This window comes from Lytechinus variegatus, chromosome 4 (genome assembly GCF_018143015.1).
Source record: "Lytechinus variegatus isolate NC3 chromosome 4, Lvar_3.0, whole genome shotgun sequence".
Classification (NCBI taxonomy): Eukaryota; Metazoa; Echinodermata; class Echinoidea; order Temnopleuroida; family Toxopneustidae; genus Lytechinus; species Lytechinus variegatus.
In genome coordinates this window covers 9,112,953-9,136,498 of record NC_054743.1, presented here as the reverse complement: position 1 = coordinate 9,136,498, position 23,546 = coordinate 9,112,953, and the positions used below count along the sequence as shown (strand labels likewise).

General features: G+C 36.8%; 1 protein-coding gene across 2 annotated transcripts; it reads right to left on the bottom strand.

Annotated features, from left to right (window-relative positions):
• Positions 1-3,713: 3,713 nt before the first annotated feature.
• Positions 3,714-18,182, bottom strand: LOC121413314 (caspase-3-like). 2 transcript variants are annotated; one of them, XM_041606092.1, is made up of 6 exons: positions 17,863-18,182; positions 8,934-9,240; positions 8,186-8,463; positions 7,076-7,251; positions 4,708-4,852; positions 3,714-3,952 (listed from the first exon to the last, which is right to left on the bottom strand). In XM_041606092.1, exons 1-6 carry the CDS (start codon positions 18,008-18,010, stop codon positions 3,714-3,716), a joined length of 1,293 nt encoding a protein of 430 aa, XP_041462026.1. In that variant the 5' UTR covers positions 18,011-18,182. The 2 variants fall into 2 exon arrangements, with proteins under 2 accessions (XP_041462026.1, XP_041462027.1); XM_041606093.1 differs by lacking the exon at positions 17,863-18,182 and adding an exon at positions 9,553-9,660.
• Between the last annotated feature and the right edge of the window lie 5,364 nt (positions 18,183-23,546).

The following is a 23,546-nucleotide window of genomic DNA, read 5'->3' as shown; positions in this document are numbered from 1 at the left end:
ATGTCAGTAATAATTATTCTCAAGATATTGCTGGGTATACATGAAAATAATACAGACATTTACTGAATTACCAACAGAGAATGAGCTGTTCATGACTGAAAAATGTCAAAGAATGTCAAGAATATTGCTTTATTTGATTCGTCGCATTGTAAACTTAATTCCCATTTCAGAAAACAGTTAAACTGTAATTATGCGTAAAAATTTAATGAAAAATGAAACTGTTTTATGGAATAAGAATAAAACGTTCATTCATTATGTAAGGAACAATTCATTTAATTGGGACTTAATTCAAACTGCTGTTTATATTGTATCAATTCCTTAGGTGCAATCAATTTGATGCACCCTGCATGCCAAAGAAGTCAGTGTGGACAGTTGTTTCGGCGTCAACTGATAGAGACCTCATGAAGCCTTTATGATCACGGCATCTTTGAGAAACGTCATTTTGACAACTTTTCTTAAAGGACAAGCATAACACTGCATATGACATTTTAAAATTTCGCTTAATTTCACAAAACAGTTATATGCACATCCTGGCTGGTATGCAAAATGAGGAGACTATGATGTCATCAACTCACTATTTATTTTGTATTTTATTACATGAAATATGAAATGCTCAAATTTTCTCCTCATTGTCAAGTGATACAACGATTATTCCCTCCCTGAACATGTGGAATTAGCAGTGTTTAATTTTATATGTTTCAGTCAAGTTGGTCCTTATTTTCAAGTCTGTAAAAAATGAAATATTGTATAATTCAAACAATAAAAAACAAAATATAAATAGTGAGTGATGGTCATCATCGACTGAGTCACCTAGTTGTGCATATCACCGTTTTGTGAAAAATAGGAGAAACTTGTCATAGCTTTTTTATTTTACATCAGATTTTGATGAATTTCAGCACTATGCTAGTTTGATTTTTCTTTATTTATTCAAATCAACTTTTTGTTGGAGTGGACTTGCCCTTTAAACAAATATATATATGTCTTTAAAGGCACTCAAAAGTATCATGCCCCACACCTCATGTTGGCCTTCTCTTCTTCTTCCTTTTTTTTAAAACAAACTGAGCAGAAGTGGCTCTCTGATATTCATGTTTCTAATGATAATTTGCCGATATTTTGATTAGTCATAATAATGGGGAAGACTTGCAACTGAAAATCAGGAAATAGCAAAAAATAGACAATTAACACGACAGAAAATCCACAAGATTTTATAAAAATGCGTGCTTTAATTCTCCTTATGATACACATTCAAAATCACTCACTGAATAGTTAGCGCCTGACATTCAATTTATTTATTTTGTTAAAAACACTCTTACATATAGTATAAAGGTGAAGAGCAGAGGAACTGCCAGATTTGTAAGCATATCATTCTCAACTTTTGTCCATCTATAATGGTCCATCTAAAATAACCGATATGGTAGTCTAAACAAAATTCCGTCAGTTTTATTTTGCATTGAAAGTACATGCCCTCAAATTGGGTAGCAGATTAACTGGACCATATCGAACATAATGGATTCACCTGTAAATTTAACATACTGTTGTAAATGTATAAGAAAAAAATAAACCTCATAGTGATTTTGTGAAAAAGTATTATCAACAGGGCGGGTCGGGGAAAAAAGAATCATGCGCCCATCTTTGGGGCTCAGTATTGCACACAATTAAAATCGTGCGATGAATAGGGATTCATCTTGTGTCATTCCTTAAGAGAGAGGATAAAATCAAGTCCATTTTAAGGGTTGAAACTCTTAAGCAAGTTTAGTCAATGTTTGAGGGAAATTATGACAGATTTTTATTTGGGCGCAGGTGGCGATATAATTTGCTTTTTAGCATCAAGAACCTTGTTTAATTTTATTTGGTCGTGTATAAAAAATGACCAAAATACCGGCCAAAATAATGAATACCGCATTGATCTTCCCCTTGGCTATCACCAGCATAATGGTACCAATACACATTCTCATCTGCATAATAATGCAATTGTAACCAAATGGTAAGCACAGTAACACTAACTTGGAAATAGTCAATGATGTCATTGACGCAAGTTTTTAGAACAACGTAATAGAATGGCACGTATGCTATTAATCAAAGAGTTTTATTTTCATCAACATACTTTTCTTTATCGTGTTTTGAAAAAATCTTGTTGATCTCTTCCAATGTAATAAACTTTGTTATTTCTCGATAGATTCTCGCCCAACCATCATTATTTTGTTCTTTATTGTTTTTGCGTTTATTAAAACATTTTTTTAGTTCAGGAAAAAACATCAAATTTAAGGCACTCAGAACTCAAACTAAGCGTGAGTTCTAGCCTCGGATATTATAGGCCTACACTCTCAATATTTTGTGTCAGACTGTCCCACAAAATTCAAGTTCGTTGGTTCCACAATGAGGTCAAGTCCCCAAGAATTGTTCGGATTCGACTCTCGCTTTTGATCAATTAGGGATTTTGTTTCATAACCATCACCAAAATCAATTATTGGTTACTAGTATATAACTCTTTGCAAAATGAACGTATATTTTCAACTCAACACTCTATTTTTGTGAAACCGATCTGAAATTCTATTCAAACATTTACTTGTGATAAATTTACCATGTCGACATGTACTGTTTAACGTGACTCGTCAACGCTGTAATATTTTCATGTGTGCAAAATTTTTATTGAAATCCTTCTTCTATCCGCGTTGCTTTAAAGCTGACATACGATCAATTTAAACTCCATAAAACCTAAAGCAGTGACACTAACCAAATCATTTGAATAAAAATGGTTGTAACACACGCACATATATCGAGAACTGTTGGTTATTCTGTTGAAGGTAGGAAGGATGGAGAATGTAGATATACCAGTTGCCCTTCTACTGTGAAGTTCGTGGTATGAAGATCCATGTACTTATTGAAAAGACACTAATTGGACATAATCAAGAGAGGTAAATCTCCTACTAGATAAAAGCTGACAGAATAAGAAATGAGTCGAAGAGGATGGCGTCCACTGTTCTTTCAGATTTTACTTGGCGGATGTAACATCTTGGCTTGAGATATAATAATTTAGGACTTTGTAAAAAAAAAATCATAATATTCCGCATTTATATATCCCTCAACACATTGGAACGACATCTCTAAGCGCTTTACAGATATTATTACCCCGGTCATCGGATCCTTGCATGCCCGCATACAATGTATGAACCTTCTCCACTCCCTGGGGAGCATTCCAAGAACAGTTCCAAGACTCAATTGCTAGGCATACTACATAGGCTTTCGCATCCTCCCGGGTACCCATTTAACACCTGGGTGGAGAGTGGCAAATTGTGGATTGACGCCTTGCCAAAGGACGCTAGGCCATGGTGGGATTCGAACACACGACCCTCTGATTACAAGGCGAGAGTCAGAACCGCTACACCACGGCGCTTCCATCAAAAGTAAAAGAACGTTGATTGTGTATAGTCGACGAGAATTATGTTTGATACACGTCCACTGCTTTATGCTGACGTCGCTACCCGGGTCGCTACGCAGTGCTCATTAGCCTACATACTATTGACGTTGAACTCTAAAGTTAAAGTTTGCCTCCTTGCCATGCTAGAAACTTGATGAAACAACGTCACTCAAGAAGGTTGAAATGCAGCATGCGTGGTAGTCACTATATGCATTCATGATATGAACTGTAAAACTTTTGCTGACAGTCATTATCTGTATATGTCACATATAAATAAAAATTAAATATCATACGTTCATTGTTTCTTTGGTATGAAGTAGAGTTCTTTCGTGAGTGTTGACACAAAACATGGCATCTGCTTTCGCCCGTTATATCTCTCATCACTGGATATCGATTCATATCGATAGGCAACTGTTCTGTTCACGCGTGTCATCATTTGATTTACATCCATACATGTTCCGTATTTCTCAAAGACTGTGATGATAGCTTGTATGAACCAGGATCCTTCCTTGAGACTTCGCCACGAGTAGTAACCTGCAGGAGAGAACGGTGAACCCCAGGAGAACAAGAAAGGACAATAATTATTCGTCTCAAATCAGTGTTCAAATGATAGAATAAGAAATAGGGACTACATGACCCTGAACAGAATTCTCCTGTCAGAAAATTTTGAAGGGAAAAGTGGCGAACATTCGTTAAGGTTTGTTATAAAAATGTAGCTCAAAGCACTGATGTATTTTGGTCTACTTACCTTAAAAGCCACACAAGTTGTTGAAATAGAATAAATTAAAAGATTGAAAAGTCCCTCAACTGGAACATGGGTTAGTCCCTGAATGTTTTTTTCCAAATAAATCCATAATTCTTCTGAAAAAGACGACAAGAACACACATGTCGAAACGTCAAATTTGGTTGGTCCTTTTCAGGACCAACACTTGCCCAAGAAAGATACATGGTGTACCGTGAAACACTAAATCCATAATTACAACCCCATTGTTTGATCGTGAACGTAAGCTTTGGTTAGTTTATTTCTCAAAATGACGTTATCGCCAATATTGTCCTTTGCAACCTCAAGATGTATTTCTAATAAAATGAACATTCCTAATATTGTGTCAATCTTTCTGCCGAAAATGTAGTTAAAAAATTGACTAGGACTATTCATTGGTATGCCATCCGAACAAATCTGCACAAAGAATGATAACAAAGTAAGGAAAGGCGAAGGAAATCGAAGAATTCATGAAGATCTATTACATAACTTCATGATTGTGAAAAATATATACATTCTATTGCTATACCTGGAGTTGATGAATATGCCATGAGGAAATCAGCCTCCACCGGGATTGTATAGAACATCTTCTGAGCAATAGCAGCATCAGGTTCATCGTCGCCCTCTACGGCAGGAGTACGAACACCAAGATCCATCTGCGTTCCTCGGCATGCCTAGACAAATTATAGGGGAAAATAGGAATGTACGATTACGAAAAAGAGATCATGGTTAAACATAAAAAGTGTTTGTTTTTTGGTTGTTTATCCACTGTTATTGTTCCAATAAACGATGGAACTTTGTCTCCCACTTACAACTGCCCTTTGATGTTGCCAATGCTGTCATTGACAAGGCTCCCTAAGTTCTGAAGGTGATTTCCATGTTGTCTTTTGTGCAAATGGTAATGTAAAAATAACAAGACAATGTAATAAAGGAAGTATCTTCACATTTCTAATCTGAATCGTCACGAATTATATCGAAGATTTCAAGTTTAATTATGCGATTATAGTTGAACGATCACAATCACTGTGGGTAAACGGGACAAGTGGCTTGTTGGTACGTAGTAGTAATTGAGCGAATAGGGATGAAAGGAGTAAAGAAATTACTGAATAAGAATCGCATGAGGCGGACGACGGGACTGATGGAGGGGAGGGGATGGAGGTATAGTCATGATGATGGGGGAAATGTAGAAATTTAGTGTGGATGGAAAGGTGGATGTGCGTGAGTGTACGTATGTTGTTAAATTGTGGGTTGGTATGCATGAGAATGGGGAAGATATAAAACTTAGTTACTAAACATAATTGTTCTTTGAAATAAAGTGCATGCGAGTTGATATTTAAATGAGGAAAAGGTAGAAACTGTTATTTTATTGTAAGTTTTTTTTTGTGGGTTTGTGTCTTAGGCATTTTTAACGTGTGGGTGTGTGTAAGTGGGAAGGTGAGGGTGTGTTTATGTGTGGTGACGTGGGTGTCGGCCAGGGGTAGATATACGCAACTGAAAGGTGGATAACTTATGGCGTTCAAAAGGGGGTATATGCGTATAAGTGAGGGTGCGTGTGTGTGTGTGAATTTTGCATGTGGGTGAGGGTGTATGTCTCTGTGTTGAGTGAGTGTGCAGGTGTACGTAGAGTGGGTGTGCGCCTGTGCGTAATATTGTAATGGATTGAATATTGTATTGAATATGAATTGAGAATGTATTTATTAAAACGACGATGTGGGGCTAGTGTGTATGTGGGTGAGGGTGTATGCGCGTTTCCTAATACAAGATTAAGATGGATTTAGAACGTTGTGTGTGTGTATGTGTGTTACGTGTTGGTTGATTGATAGCAGAATCGGATAAAGAAAATGCATTGGAGAAAGAGGGAGAAAGAGCAATGCATAATGAATTAGGGAAGATAACGAAATAAATTATAATTTATATATGGTTCCTCATCAGTGGCGTACTGGAGGGGGGCTATAAGGGGAGCACTTGATCCGGGTGCCCTTTCTTATAGCGTTACAATGAGGGAATTATAGAAACTAAGGGGTAAAAACGGGGAAAGGGAAGAACCCCCCCTTAAGATTAATGTCATGAAAAACTAAAGCATCTAATGTAGTATGAAATTGAAGAGCTACTTAAGACCCGCAGTTCAGTGATGAAGATTGGACGATTTCATTGTTTGTTACCACCACCGGAGGTCGGAAAGGCTAAATCCCCACCCCCTTCCCTTTATTTCTATACACGCCACCGTGGTCCGTACAATAGTCAATGCAGAGATAAACTCACGTTGATTACCCATAATAGCATACACTGTTTATCCTGACAGAAACAAAATTTTATCCACGGTTTCGCATCTTAAGGATTCTAGATCACCGTCACAAAATGTCAACGACTTTGCTCCGTAATTAAGAGCTCTCCTTTAGGCATTTTGCTTCCCTTCTCGCGGTTTATGACGCGACAATTATGTTGATTCATTTTTTACGCAGTCAATTGCCCTGCACTGAATCAAAATACTTGTATTCTGTGAGAAATACAGTGGAAACTTATCGTTTCAACCCTTCTTCGTGAATCAAACACATATGCCACTGAATGATACAAACTATGACCCCTAAAAATGGTTGCTTCATGGCACCAGTGCCTCAGCCTTTTCCTGTCCGGCAACTTATGTTTTGATCATTTGCTTTGAAATTATATTCTAATTCAAATAATTGTGAGTTGATCGTTATAGCTTTGTTGCTGGTAATTTTTTTATATTTACACTCATTTGCAAATAAAAGAATAGATAACTTTTCCACCCCCTATCACAACCATAAACCTACACATGGACATTAACTCAATCGGGCAACGAGGTAGCGGTCGTTCATGTTTATATCCTTTTAATTTGCCAGCCGTCTGAACGTGAAATAAAAAATAGTCTTTACCTGTATAAAGAACAGCTTAGGTTTCCCAACGAGTGTTGGACACATAACACCCTTGAATCGGAAGGCCAATTCGTCAACTGCTACTGTGCCATCTTTACAGTATAGGGCGCCATCTTCCCCGTGGCTCATGGCGATAAAAAGTAGGCAATCATCAGTGCTAAAGTCGTCATTGCTGACTGAAGACAAAACAAGAAAGAATGTCATATTGCCCTTTATTAATTCATATTTATGAATGTTGCACAAAAAATAATTATGATGATTGCGGTTGTAATATACAAAGGTCTCTTCAACTTTTGAGTAAGATTACATAAGACTATGTTCATGAGACACTCCTCAATGAAGACTGCATGGCAGTACAGGTATCACAGGCCTAATTCATTCCCCATAGACTCGTGTGTTAAATTGGCACTTTAAAAATTCATAAAAAATAAGGATGAAATTCGGGGGTCGAATGTTTACTACCAGTGGATAGGATATATATCTGGCAATCCATATCTGACCAGAAAAGGGTCCCTCGACCGGCTCATTTTAAAAATAAATTGGCGTGTTTGAAGACATCGTCGGGGGGAGCAGATTCATCACCTCAAACAGCAAAATAGCCCTAATCCTTCCGCCAGTCAAAATATATTCCAAAATTGGTGATATTTCTTCCCAATTTGGGAAAAGGAAGTTCAGTAATTACCAAAAATAGAATCAGTGTTAGATGGACAATCATATGCATACACTTTGTCAATCAGCCATATCAAAATTAAAAAAAAATAGCAATGGGTTGGCTCGAATGAATATCTATGGCCTGCCACTAGTGATTAGGCCCGTGCAGCCTAAACATCGAGCATCAAGTATTTGGCAAGGTATGCTTCCGTCTAACGCGGTATGTTTGCACAGCAAATAATAATAAAAAAGAACTTCCTTCGGTTTTAGAGTGTTTGGAAACTTATGGCACAAATCATGATGATTTTCATCTGATACTTTTCGACGCAACAGAAATGAGATACAAACCTAGAATCAAATATTTTGGTCTACATGCTACTATTTGTTAAATTAATATATAGTATAAAAGCCTTCAAATATCTTTAAAAATAAACCTCGTAATTCACAGAGTCAACTTACGTTCTATAAGAAGTTTTCTAAATTCGGCTACCGTCAAATCACTATGAGCCTCCGTTCGGAATCCAAGATGACGAAACACTCTGTCAAGTCCTTCCAAGTCCGGGTCGGTTCCTTCCCGGTTTGACATGCCAGTTATTGGATCGAAACGGGTCTGGTTGACGATAACTGCCTTGCCTCGACTCGGATAGTCCATCTTATAAACGACTGGCTGAACACTACTCTTGATGTTAAGTTTCTGAAGCTGTTGTAAAGTGTGTGAAATGTCACCGTTAGGCATTCTGTAGGAAGAAATATAAAGATGAACCACTCATTTTATTTTACAGGTGTGGTTGCCTATAACTAGTCCATCCATCTTTCCATCCATCCATATTTTATTGTTCGAAATAGACACCAGAAATTAAATAATCCGAAATTTGTTTTGCCCAATTGATCGTGGGCCCGGCAGCCGCTGTGCAGCGCCAGATCGACGAGACTCTATCCCTTTGATTGTTGAACGCCAAACAGGGTAGCAGCAACTCCCATATTTTGGTCTGACGCGACCGGGGATTGAACCCCCGACCTCCCGGTTGTGGGACGGACGCTCTACCAACTGAGCCAATACACCGGTTGTCAACGTGGCTCATCACCAGCGAAGGGTGGAGGGGTGAGAATTTATAGATCATCTTCTCCCGACTAACTACCATTCATACATTCAGTGAGAAGGGAGAAACACTATGAATGCAATTAAGATATCAAAATTTCAATTTACCTCACTTTCTCAGGTGAACTATTTTTCTCGGATGATCTGTCACTCGCCAGAATGGCTGCCCTACTCGGACGTTGACGTTTACCGATGCCGACATCGCGATGGTCCCCGATCTCAACCACGTCGTACCCATCACATATACTGTCCATCGTCATCATGTCTGAGTCGACGGTAAGTCGGTCCGAATCGAAGTCGAAGTTCTCGTTGATGTCGAAAGCGGGTTCTTCCTCCTCTCCTTGCATTCCGGCGTAATCCTCACCAAAGTCGTGACTGAGACCAGCAGAGATTCTACTCATACTGGTGGAATGTCCTGCAAGACAACAGTAGATCAAGTAAAACTTGACATTAATATTGTAACTTGGACAGAACTCTATGCCTTCCGTTATTGAGTCGAATGTACTGGCTTTAATTGATAATGTTTATGATACTCCGCTCTTCCTCAGTTCATTCCCACAAAAGAAGACACTATCAATATGAGTTATATAAAGAATATACATAATAAGGATTACAATTCTTCGGAAAAGTAAGCTTCAGACATCCAGTTTACTTCACGGCTGTCAGAAGAGGATATGACATCATCATACAAACGACAAAGCGATGAGAAATCCTAAACAAACCTCACCACGCTATGTAAATAGAAGTTCCTAAGAATATCACCAATTTCGTTATCAAAGTTTTTAAATAATTCTAACGACAGAGTGCCATATTACAAACACCAACACACTAGAAGTCCTCGCCAAAGTAAAACATGGTGGAAATATCTACGTTGCTTAATGTATTAATGGTATATACAGTAAACATGACGAAATAAAACACCGTAACCTTATATTTGCAGGTATTTTTCAGCTTACCAATAACTCTTTGCATTATTTTCATGAGCATGATAAGTCTTCTCAAATTACATACCATTGAGGTCCCGCTGTGTATAATTTACGGTAAGTCAGATTTACATGTCATTGGAGAACTCGAGACAATCAATTCATGAAACTGACCTAATTAAAATGGAAAAGGGGTGAATAGATGAAACGATGGATGGGGATAAATAAAATAGATAAATACTCAAATAAATAGAAAAGCATAATGAGAAAAAGTGTAAATTATAAAGCAAGAGGTACAGAGTTAATCAAGCTTCAATGCTCGATTATGAGACATGCACTATGCGTGGCAGGTAAAGATTTCTGCACGAAACTCTGCCCAAATTTTTTGACCAGTGTAGGTCGGGAGTTCAAACTCCGGCCGCGTCAGACCAAAAGAAGTTAAAGATGGGAGTTGCTGCTACCCTGTTTGGCGTTCAACGATTAAAGGGATATAGCCTCGTCGATTTGGCGCTCCACAGCGGCTGCCGGGCCCACGATCAATGGGGCAAAACAAATTTTCGGGATATTTCATTTCTGATGCCTATTTCTAACAATGAAATGTAGATTTTTTTAAAATTATTATGTATAATAGGATTATATTATAAGAGGCTTAAAATGTATGAAATGAACTTCTGTAAATGAATGATATATGCACCCTACTTTTACGCTCAAGGGTGAATGCACCCCACTTGGATATACGCTCATCAACACTCCACGTAAAATTGGAAGTGGGGGAGGCATAACAGTTATCTTCAAATCTGAGCTCAAATTACAAACCCGGACTTTGGTGAATGAGTTTAGGACATTTGAATGTGTCCATGTTGTGAACAAGTTATCGTCATCTTCTTCACTATTGAATCTGGTTGCTGTTTACCGACCGCCACCATCACCCACAAATGGACTGTCCTTGGTGGATTTCATGAGTGAATTTGATACCTTTTTGACTGATATGTATGTAATCCCAGGCAAACTAATTTTGCTTGGAGATTTCATTTTCCACATAGACAATCCTACTAAGACAGATGTGAATGGTTTTCTCCAGGCTATATCAGCGGCCGGCTTACATCAGCATGTTACAGGTCCAACCCACTCACGGGGACACACACTGGATCTTGTTTTCACCAGAGAATCTGAATCAATAATCAAGAGATGCAGCGTGCAGGATATGCTGATGTCTGACCATTCTGTAGTGAGGTTGGAGCTGACAATCCCTGTCAGTCAGCAAGACATGATCACTAGAACATCTCGTAATTATAAAGCAATTGATAGGGACAGATTCAGAGATTCCCTTCAAACGATGACTCAGAAGTTTTCACAACATGAGGATACTGATCATAGTTTTGATTGGTACAATGATACACTGCGTGGTCTTATTGATTCCTTGGCTCCATCGACAGAAAGGACCTGTGCTGTACGTAGAAGAATGCCTTGGTACACCGAGGAGATCCATCTTGCTCGACGGAAAAGGCGCAGAGCTGAAAGGAAATGGCAGAAAAGCAAGTCTGCAATAGATCATGATAGCTATCTAATTGCAAAGCGTGAAACATCAAATCTGATCTGCAGGACAAAGATGTCCTACTTTCAACATGCACTTTCTTCTTCGGATACCAAGGAAGTCTACAGGACATTGGACTATTTACTGAACAGAAAGAATATGTGTCTTCCTTTCCATGACTGTGCGGAGACCTTGTGTAATCAGTTTTCTACATTCTTTACCAACAAGATTGAAAAGATTCATGAAAGTCTTGGGAATATCACTTCATGTTCCGGGACCTCGATTGAATCTAGACCGTTTTCATCATCTCCTATGGTCTGTTTTGATCTGACAACTGAAGATGAGATATTGAAAATCATCAAGGGTTCTGCAAGTAAGTCATGCAGCCTGGACCCCATTCCTACATGGTTCCTGAAGGAAAACATCCAAGATCTTCTTCCCATCATAACCAAGATAGTCAACTCCTCGCTCTCATCAGGAAACTTTCCAGCGGCAGCGAGAACTGCAGTTATACGACCACTTCTCAAAAAGCCATCACTCGACAGGAACTGTCTTTCCAATTATAGACCTGTGTCCAATCTGAGTTTTGTTGGAAAGATCATTGAAAGAGTTGTATGTCGAAGACTTATGGATCACAAAGACACATGGATGATAATGACCTGTTTGAGCAACACCAATCGGCATACAGACCACACCACAGTACGGAAACAGCTCTAGTGAAGGTGAAAAATGATATAATGTTTGCCTTAGATAAAGGTCATATGGCACTTTTGTTGTCACTTGATCTATCAGCAGCATTCGATACCCTCGACAGGCAAATTTTGATATCTCGTATGTCAAACAGGTTAGGAGTCAACGGTATTGCACTCAAGTGGTTCAAATCCTACCTTGCAGACTGGACTACCAAAGTAGAAATAGGTGGGAAGTCATCTCAGTGTAGTGCAAGTTCTATAGGCTTACCACAGGGGTCTGTATTCGGGCCGATCGGCTACTGTATCTACACCTTACCTGTAGGAGACATCGCTCGTCATCATAATGTCTTCTACCATACTTATGCTGATGACATACAGCTTTACGTAACATTTGATCCTAAGGTTTGCAGTGTAGATGAGGCGAAGAAGACTCTTTGTGCTTGTGTCACAGACATCTGTAGTTGGATGACTCATAACAGACTTAAACTCAATGAAGGAAAGACTGAATTTCTTGTCATAGGTTCAAGTCATAACCTTCGTTCCCTTAGTGATGTTAGCCTTGGTATTGGTTCTGCTACTATTGTATCTTCCAAATCTGTTAGAAACCTTGGTGCTTACTTTACTTGTAATATGAATATGTTAGAACAAGTTAATCAATTATGTAAATCTGTCAGATTCCATCTGAGAAACATATCGCAGATAAGAAAGTACATAACTGAAGAAACCTGCCACAGTGCTCTTCGTTGTCATATTTTGTCCAGATTAGATTACTGTAACAGCCTATTAACATCTGTTCCCCAAGTGTATTTGAAGCGCCTACAAAGTTTACAAAACTGGGCAGCCCGTATTATCTTTAGGGTGGACCGACGTCATGATCCTGGCCCTTTACTTAAATCTCTTCATCGGCTCCCAGTAAAGAAGAGAATTGTCTTTAAATTACTTCTTTTTGTCTTCAAAGCCTTTAATAACCAGATGCCAAAATATATCAAAGATAGCCTTGCTTCCCATAGACCAACTCGCCCTAATCTCCGTTCATCTAAAGACCCATATTTGCTTGCCATACCCAAAACTCGTACAAAATCAGGTGATCGCACATTTAGTGTTACTGCTTCTAAAGAATGGAACAACATACCCACTTTCATTAAAACATCAAACTCTTCAGATCAATTCAAGAAACTTCTACAAACATACCTCTTTTAAGATTAATTTCTTTTGAATGTATTTTTTTATTGTAATTATTATGTACTCTTGTTTTAAACTCATTTGTAAACGCTGTGATATAGTTAACTATGGAGAGCGTACTGAATGCTAGTTATTACTATTATTATTATATCAGGGACATATGCAACAATCTTTGGAAGTAGCTTTATCTGATTGTCTCTCTGTAATAATTAATAGGGCAAAGTTCATATTACTGCTTACTTTATATTGAAGTTTGTAAACAAACATTCATGCAGATCAACCTACTTCAATACGATCTCGGGAGAATGTCTTTTTTTTATCGTTATCAAAAGCACTGGTAGTCAACGTAGGCTATACCAATATTAATCTACAGTATTAGCTTAAGTTTACCCTAGTAATTGAGATGAATATACATAGACATAGCTATTCAATGTTCTAATTTCTAAGTAAAGAAGCATTTGTGCTGACTTTATTGGCATCATTTATCCCCACAGACAAATTCTTGAATACAGCCCTTCAATAGGGATAGCGACGTTTAACGTGTTTAAGGGCGAATCGGGGAATGAAATACGTTTAATAGCATCGTATATCTTCAAATGCAATGCTCACAAATGCTTCAATCCGAATCATACTAGTTATCTGTCATTTAATTTGCAGAATGGATCGTAAGGATTGTGGCTCCCTCGCCAATTCCGTTTCCAATTCCAGAGCAGAAGTCAATGGCGCCACGGTTTTATTAAGTTCAAACCATTGTGCTAATACTACACAACTCTGTACTTCAAAGAGGGTTATGAGTTATAAAAGGATGCACTGGGAAGAGTGTGTGTGCGCGCGCGCGTGTGTGGGTGCGTGTGAGGGCAACTGGTGTGTATATGGGTTCCTCTACCTGACTCTTCCCCATTCATCTTTCTGCATCTCAGTCTACCAACCACACACCCACTTTGAGTGTGGGTGTGGGTGGTACATGTAGACAAAGTTAGAGAAATGACGAGATATTGGGGAAAAGATAGAAGAAAGAAAGATTCGAAAGAGAGATGGGGAAAGCGTACAGAGATAAGGTTATGGAGAGACGGAAATGAAGGTAAAAGGAGAGATTGTGAAAATTGGGACAAGAAAACGATGTTAATATAATGAATCCATTTTAAATGAAGATTCTTAAATTACATTAAAGGATATGCATGTTGAGGTGCTTTTTCAGGAAATCACCAAATGCAATAGAAATGATAGAAATATGTTTGAACCGATCGGTTTTTAAAATACGTTTTTTGTTTTGTTTTTAATTTCCTGTCTCATTGAGAACATTTCTTTTCAAAAGAACAAGTGGAAAGTATACCTTTTAGAGCATGACGACATTTGAAAATTTTCAAACTTTGGAGTATACAGCCTCATTTTATTAGTATATAGTAAAATGTTGTTTTAAGATAATGGAAATGATCCCCCATAATGTCCCCCGTCTGTACTCTGTGAACCCATTGAATTTTTTACCCTTCTGGTTAGATACTCAGACAGTGTCGTCTTGCAGATAAATCGAGAAAGCACATAAATAGGACCTATTCAGGGTAGAGATTTGTTATTGAGATGATGATAGTTATATCGATAATGACTTGAAATACTTATGCTGTCAGCTTGTTTATATCAGCTCTTCATAGGTTATACGAGTGCAACATTATTATACAGGGAGCGTTTCATGTGATAGTTTGTCTCAGATGTTCACTGAAAACAGTTGCGCTGGCTGGGCCAATCAAAATAATTTAAGGATTTTAGTAGCTTATAACAGCATACGACCAGCATAATATGCAAATTTATTTATTCATTTTATTTTTGGCAAAAGGAAAATCAAAAGATTCATCGACCGATATCCAGGGATAGCCAAAAGGACTTGTGAGATTAAACAAAGCTATAAAATACAAAAACTCGGCTGGTATTTAGGAAACTTTCGGCGTGGCGTTTGTTCAGTTTCTCTCTATTCAAATCACATTGTTGTTTATGCTGCTTTTACATTTGATATTAAGCAATCTTTCAGTTTTAATGTTTTTGCAATTTTCAGATCTTGTTATTTTGGATACAAAGGGGCGGATCCGAGGGGTCGAATGGATCTTGCCCCCTCAAGATTTTTTTCTGGCCTCCCCCTAAGTTATAGACACTATTTTTATTCCATGATGTTTGACATTCAACTAATACATTACATCATCATCAGTGCTAATCATCTTAAGAATTCACACACTATTATGCCGTAAACAATGCATTTTTCACGGGCAACTGACCCCAAAAAGCAAAGCAAACTTTAAAAAAAAATACGCGCATTCGGTCCTCTTTCGTAGTTCCATTCTGCGCATGATCAGAAGAAGGTCATTTTAAAATCAAATGGCATGGTGGTTTAACTCTAATAACATTCAATGAGACACGAACCAGCTTTGATTCATATATTCCGTTGAATGTTAATTTCATGAGATCCACTGGAAAAGAACAATGCTTCCATTAGAGACTTGTATTTAAGAGTTGGCCAAGTACATTGTAATAGCAGCATTCAAATTCAAAGTATAAATGCAACAAACAGAGTGTTCGTTGAGATGCTATCCTAATGACCTGGGGTCGTAACACAAAGCTTAGCAATGATCGTAGAACATTTTTCTACGATTGATTCCATCGACTACAGTGTACTATCAATCGTGAAAATCGAGCGTGTATACGCTTGATCGCTAACCTTTGTGTTACGGGACTCTGGTCTATGCAACATCTGCATCCTGCTATGTCAGGCATGCTTACGTAATCTCTTGCTTTTCAAGCGGCCTATGAAAGAAAAGAATGTTATTCGAGAAAAAAAACTTGCCCCTGACGTAACTTCGAGCTACTCCTCAATTTATTTGTGTGCTTTCGCCCGACATTCGGCAAATTTTTATTTTTGCGACCTTACTTTTGACATGTTTGACGTTGAATCATTGAATCAATATGACGGCAAGTAAATGTATTTGTCCACTATATGATTCAAATGGCCGAGTATGCATGGCTTTAATCTGTAGTCATAGGGTATGAAGAGTTTTCACGCTCAGTGCACAGACTATACCCTCTCTTATCCGTTATAAAATGTATGTATATGTAATACTGGCGTTTGTATTTGCATGGCAGGCAGGATACATGGTCTTATCATATTTTATCAAAATCTGATGACAGAAGAGACTTTGGTATCTATTTCAGTTTTTTTACCGTCAGGCCTACTATCATGACTAATTGACTTTTGTCACGATTCATCGAGAGAGGAGATTAATTTCTTGAAATTGATAAACGGAATTGGAAAATAATCGCTGAATATTGTATAATCTGTTTAAAGGCCTAATGCAATCATCTTTGTACTCTAATAGATTAAAGGGAATTCCTACACATATGCAATGCTATCTGAAAGGGGGAAAAAACAATTCAGTCAAATTGAAGGTTTGACAAAACCAGACAATTAATCATAAGTAAATTAAGAACTTTAGAAGTTGTAAAAACTTATAAACTCCACATGGGATTTTTTTTATATTAGCCACATGAGTCATGTCACTATGAAATAGGGTAGGGACAATTCATTTTCCATTATTTCGCTCCATCACATACACACACACACACCCTCACGCACATACACACATACAATCGTCATTTTCAAAACTGTCAAGCAAAATGGTAACCTTTCTCTTATGAGAGAATATGGTGATCTCTTAATATATTTGATTACCGTCCAGAGGTAATATTGTGTACTCTGAAGAAAACCACGAATTTTAAATTAAGTGAATGGCAAATACGACAGTAGTCCAGACCACTTGTTGCATATTTATATAGTGATTACATTGTTTAAGAGCATAATCTTTTTATTCCTAGCCCTGATTCTTTCACACTTTCAACATTCAGTTTTCCTTATTTTTCTCTCTTCATTGCGGCCAAGACTAGTAGCTATACCGGTAAAATACATCTTTTATTTTTTTCAGTGTATTTGTGGCTTATAATGGGAGCGTGGTGCGTCATGGTGTAGCGGTTACGAATCTCGTCTATCTGAGGGACGTGAGTTCGAATCTGACCATGACGTTGTTTCCTTCAGCAAGAAAGTGTGCTGCGCTCAACCCAGGTTAGGTGAACGGGTACCCAGCAGGATTAATTCCTTGAATTCACCAAGCGCCTCTTGATGCTGGAACTTCAGCCGGTGTAATATATAGTGCGCCCTTGAATAAACAACTAGATAATCAGCGCCTCATAAATGCTATATTATTATTATTATTATGATTATTATTATTATTATGATTATCATTATTATTACTATTATTATTATTATGCACTATAGGCATTTTTGGACTACTCTCACGCATTTATCCAGTTTGCTTCCATTTTCACTATGTAATTTTGTTTCCAGTGGTGGTAAATATCAATGCAAATAACATGAGTATAGGAAATAAAAATACCCTCATGCGTTGTATTGTAATATATAAATAATCATCATTTAGCCCTTAAATTACATAGAGATGTAGCTAAGCACATTGTCACAAATATTCGGCAAATGAGAAGATGGAGTATTGTAAAGGAAGACATTGCGCACCAATCAACGAAATTGACGTCAATAAAAATTATTGATTGTGCCGATTATAAAATAATAACCAGTCAGAATTTCTGAGTACATGTATATTGTAGCAAAAAAAAAGCTTATCGAAATTTATGATCATGATTGTTAACTATCTTACCGTCCACCGAATCTTCATCGCGATCGTTCGAACCTTTACTTCCTTCCATAGCAGACGACATCGAATATGACTTCCTTCGCAATTTCCAGTCTGGCTCCTCACACTGTTCTTCAACTAAATGATGATTTGATGACATTTTCGACCCCATGATAACTTATGTGGTAATATTCCACTTAAGCATGCAATATTTATCAGATTAAAGTATTTGTCTACAAAGTAAACGATTAACACCCAAAGTAAATACACACATCGGCTTAGCGGAGAGAAGTGTTTGTATCCGAGAATGCGGGGAAAAACCAGTGAGTTATCTCCAAGTGTTGATTCCCCGCGTCGAATGAACCCAATCGTTTGCTGAGTGGATGTACCGATAGCTTGTACGTGCATCTTGTCGTCTGCTCATGACGATGACTTTGATAATGCTTTCTCTTGTTAGGTTGTTCGCGCGCAAAAGCGCCACGAGCGATGTACTATACGTAATGACATAATTTAGGACAATCATTTACAATAACCACAAGAAAAATATGTAAAACGGGCAAATCCATCTAATTTAATCTAGCAAACCTACTGAAAAGTCCCCGAAAAAATAATTTCAAATACTTCACGAATCATGTTTTTGGTTTGGTCGTATTTTTGCTAAATTCCTATACACACTATTAGTTTACCGGTAAGTTATATTTGTGGGTTTGACAATAGAATGAATTATAGATCACATCCAAATAGACCAGTTCGTAATTACTTCATGGGCAATTTTGGTCAAATGACCTTTCATTTCTTTCATCATGATAGGCAGATTTCAAAGCAAGATATTATGTAAGCTTGCCTTACATAGCAGGATGAAGAAATTGAATAGACCAGGTGACTAGAATAGCACACCAATGAACACTTAATGAAGGTATTTGTTGCATTCCTACTTTGAATGCATATCTTAGCATGTTGCACAATGTACTTGATAAACTGAAATACCAGTCGTTCGTGGAAGCATTGTTGTTTTTGTGGATGTAAATGAAAACGACAATTCAAAAGAATATATGAATAATCAAGACATCAAAGTTGGTGCTTATCTCATTAGATTTTAAAGCACCATGTCACTTTAGTACAAATGACCTTCTTCTGATCATGCGTAGAATCTTTTGATCATGCGCAGAAAGGAACTACGAACTGGCTTATTATGAAGTTTGTGGACTTTCTATCTCAGTTTCCAAATGCAGGGTATTGGTGTAAAGCAGACGATTCGGATGTATGCGGGTGTGTGTTTTAGTTTTTAAATGCAAGGAATTAATAAAATAATTGGAGATTAAAGTGAGTGTTGTGGGTGTGAAATATAACTCACAAATAGAAACCAATTAAGTGCATTCCTCTCTCCCCTCTCTTTTATTCTTCAACTTTCTCCTACACTCCAAAACCTCCGGTGTTCATTTAACACCAGCCCGGAATCTATGTCCACACCAGAGAAGTGTTAAACAACACCAGTTTCGTTTTGGTCTTACACCAGATAGGTGTTTGTACAACACCAATTATCATTGAAACAGCATCGGTTTGATTCCAAACTGGTGTTGTTTTAATACTTCTCTGGTGTGGACAGATATAGATTCCGGGCTGGTGTTAAATCAACACCGAAGTTTTTGCAGTTTACTCTCTCTTTCCCTCTATCTCCTTTCATTCTTCAAGTGCTTCCCCGAATCTATCCTCTCCCTCTCTCTCCCTTCAACTCCCTCTCTCTCCTTCTATCTCCCGCTTTCTCTCTTCACATTACTCCCTCGTGTTTGGCTGGCACAGTAAATTGATTTCGTTACAAATAGTTTCATATCTTTTAAGAAGATGAAAATAACAATAATCTGTGGAAATGAGAAGTAGTCTAAATGTATACAACAAAAATACGGAGGAATGTCATTACCTTAAAGACAAGGAACAAATAAAACAGAGATTATGCTAAGAATATCTTCAAAAGACACTGTCATGAATTCAATATGCAGACACCGACTCTATATATACAATATTGAAAAGGGAAAGGGTGGTTTTTATATAAAACAGATTCCATGAATTTTACAAGAATGATTTTCAATGAATAAATCATGACATACACTGTAAACATAGTTTACTTATCGACGTTAAAAACGAGGCCCCTTCTGCCGGTATGCGATTATCTTATTGCAGCCGAGATTATTATTTGCAAGTTTGATATACTGCAATGAATTGATTTTGCTCATTCATATTGATAGAAACATCTCCCCTGGGCGGTAGATTTCTTGTAACATTTCAATCTTAGACAATATTGTTGAAGTTAGATATGAGAGGAGGGAATGAGAAATGGGAGCATCCCTTGGACCATAACCATTCAAATATCTCCTGCAACTAACACTAATAAAGACATTTGTTTACATGCAAGTATATTGTATTTTTATTTCTTTTACATTTGATGAATACAACTAGCATGACATAATGATTTGTTTTTTTGCACTTTGTTAATGATGTTGAATTGGCATTAATCGGTATAAAGCCATTCCTAAAACAGCATATATGTGTATATATTGCGATTGATGGAATGATATAATGGTCTTATTGATACACCAAAAACATTCATTGCAGCCAAATGCTAAATTGCACATGCTCATATAAGTTAAAAAGATTCACATATAAAATTTACAAAACTGCAAACAAACAAGATATGTCATATGGATTAAAAAAAAAAACCAGCTAGTCAATACATAGTAAAGAGTGAACTCCATTCGACCTAGCAAAAGTGTAACCAGAAAAAAAATAAATTAGAGTGGCGATGTGAAATTGGTTGATCAAGCAGCATAAGACATCAATAAGTTTTTAACACACTTGGAAACAGAAACAGTATGAAATGGGGTTTTTTCGTGACAGAAATGTTCGATTTGGAATGCATGGACAATACATTTAAGGTTCATCTTTTTCTTCGTTTTCTGTGCATCATTATAACTAACAATCCCTACCGATGATTAACTTATTTTGCCAAATACACAATTTTAGAGAAAAAAAGAAGCTTTGATTAATAAAGAATATCTTGCCTTAACCCTCTGTACATAAAATATTCTGTGTGCTCCAAATGAATGGTGTGTTCTTGTTTTGGTATCGAAACGATGATTCATCGATGAATATCGCGTTAGAGGCCCGTCAAAGAGATGGTGCTTTTAAGTTCATTATTATTAAAGAAAATAATCTTGCCCTCTATATCAGCTTGTATGCTGGCCCATATGAATTTCTGAATAAACGTCAATTAATTCAACTACTGAAACGAATGTTTGTGGTTAACTAAGCAAGCCCATCTCCATTCGATAAGAAATAGTAAGCTCTTAATGTTAAACAATTGCTTTATGAGGTTCTTTTTTCTAATAATGATTATAGATTTAGTTACAAAGAATAAACAATAATTTATAATAATTCAAATGTAGGCAAAATAAATATTTAATGAAAATCATATGAGTAACATGCACTGTGTAATAACAATGCCTTATTACAAAACATACATATTTTTTTCATTTTTAAGCATCACTAATTATTTCCTAAAGTACAGGTTTAAAATGCCAACAATTTAGTGCATCGGAAAGTACTTGCAGTGTTTTTAAGTGCTTTATCTCAGTATAGAAACATCGCCCCTGGAAACTGAATCGCTTCAATTCCGTATAAAGCTTCGATTTTCCATCTTGCGAAAACATTTTGACAACGGATTCAGTTTGATGAGGCTGCTAATAAAGACAAAATTTGCTTTCTGACGCCAAGGAATAATTTCAAATCAAATGACACCAATGCTTCCTCAGCTAAACTCACACAATCTGATCGTATTTATGCGCCGACACACAGAAACCCTCACACAATATCACACACTCGCACAAACACACTCAATAATCCACACATGTTGAACAGTTTTTCGGTGAATTCTACTACCTCACTTCTGATAACTGCTAAGTATCGTAAAACAGGATTGCTTTCACTTCGAGTCTCTATCTCTCTCTCTCTTCTCTTCCCTACACTTAATTTCCTTCTTTCTTCCCTTCTCATATTTTATAAACTAATACAATCGCTTTGAGAGATTTCAATTGAATTGAATTCAATTCTGGTTTTATTGTGAAAATGGTACATGACAAAGTCCGAAGACTCATATCATCATATTTACAATCTAAAAATGTACATGTATATTATTAAAAGATTACAATATATCACAATTCTATTGCTAGACAAATAATCAACAAATAAAGCCAGAAAAAATCATTTTGGACAATCTCAAAATAAAATTGATTGAAATTATAACATTGTAAAACTATCATTGTCAAAATAAAATTAGCAAAGTTGCGAGTATTAAAAACATACATAAATAAACATTTACACTTTTAAAATATCATATGATTAAAAGTCATGCATATTTAAAACTAGAAAAATATGTATATAAAAAAATTGTAAATAGCAAGACAAATCAAATAATATGTAAGTCCTATAAAAATATAAACCAGATCAATGTTCTGAATAATTGCAATGTCAAATTTCTTCTCATTGCTGTGATAGGTTTCTCAACATTGTAGCACGTGGATGGTGTTCCATAATGATGCACTCTCATTGATATATTAACATGACTCATGATCAACTTTCCCAGGGTTCGCTATCATAAAACATTATGCATCCATGCATGTATGCTCTCTTTAATATCAATCATATCAATAAGATACCGCGGAGTTCAAAAGAAATGTCTTTATATCGAGCTTGTTGCATAAATCAATAATGTCGCAAAAAAGATATTGGTATCGATCATATTTGCTAAGAAATTATTCACAGTGCTATATAGGAATCGTCCATAAACATGACAGATGTTTTTATCCATACACATTTCTATTTTATGTCTTCATCTCGATCTCCCTCTCCCCCCCCCCCTCTCTCTAAATATACCTCCCTCCACTCTCGCTCTATCTCCCTCTCTGTTGACTATCCCTCTGATTTTCACTCGAAGCACATTTTCAACATGTAACTTTTTATCCAAAGACGCCCCTCTCCTCTCTCTCTATCTATCTATCTCTCTCTCTCTATCTATCTCTTTATCTATCTCTCATCTCTCTCTATCTTTCTTTCTTTCTTTCTTCCTTCCTTCCTCTCTTCCTCCTTTCTTTCTTCTGTTGTCTTTCTTTCTTTCTTTCTTTCTTTCTTCTGTTGTATTTCTTTCTCTCTCTCTCTCTCTACTACGCTCTCTCTCTCTCTCTATCTATCTATCTGATTTTCTCTCGAAGCACATTTTCAACATGTAACTATTTATCCAAAGACGCCCCTCTCCTCTCTCTCTCTCTCCCCTCTCTCTCTATCTATCTATCTATCTATCTACATCTATCTATCTACATCTATCTATCTATCTATTTATTTATCTATCTATCTATCTATCTATTATCTATCTATCTATCTATCATCACATCATTTTGCGTTAATTTCTTCTTACACGTCTTAATATCTCCCAGTCAAATTTGTATTATATTTGATTCTTATTCATCCATTTTCATTCTCATCTGATGCCAATTATACTGTGAGGCCACTTTTTTTTTACTATTCCAAAAAACAATTTTCTAAATTAGGTCTGAATAAAATATGTAAAGCCGTATCCTGTCAAGCTGTGGTTCGAAATGGAACATCGCGGTTCTATGACTCATTCGACCATCTCTAATTGCTGTCATGAAAAATGATAT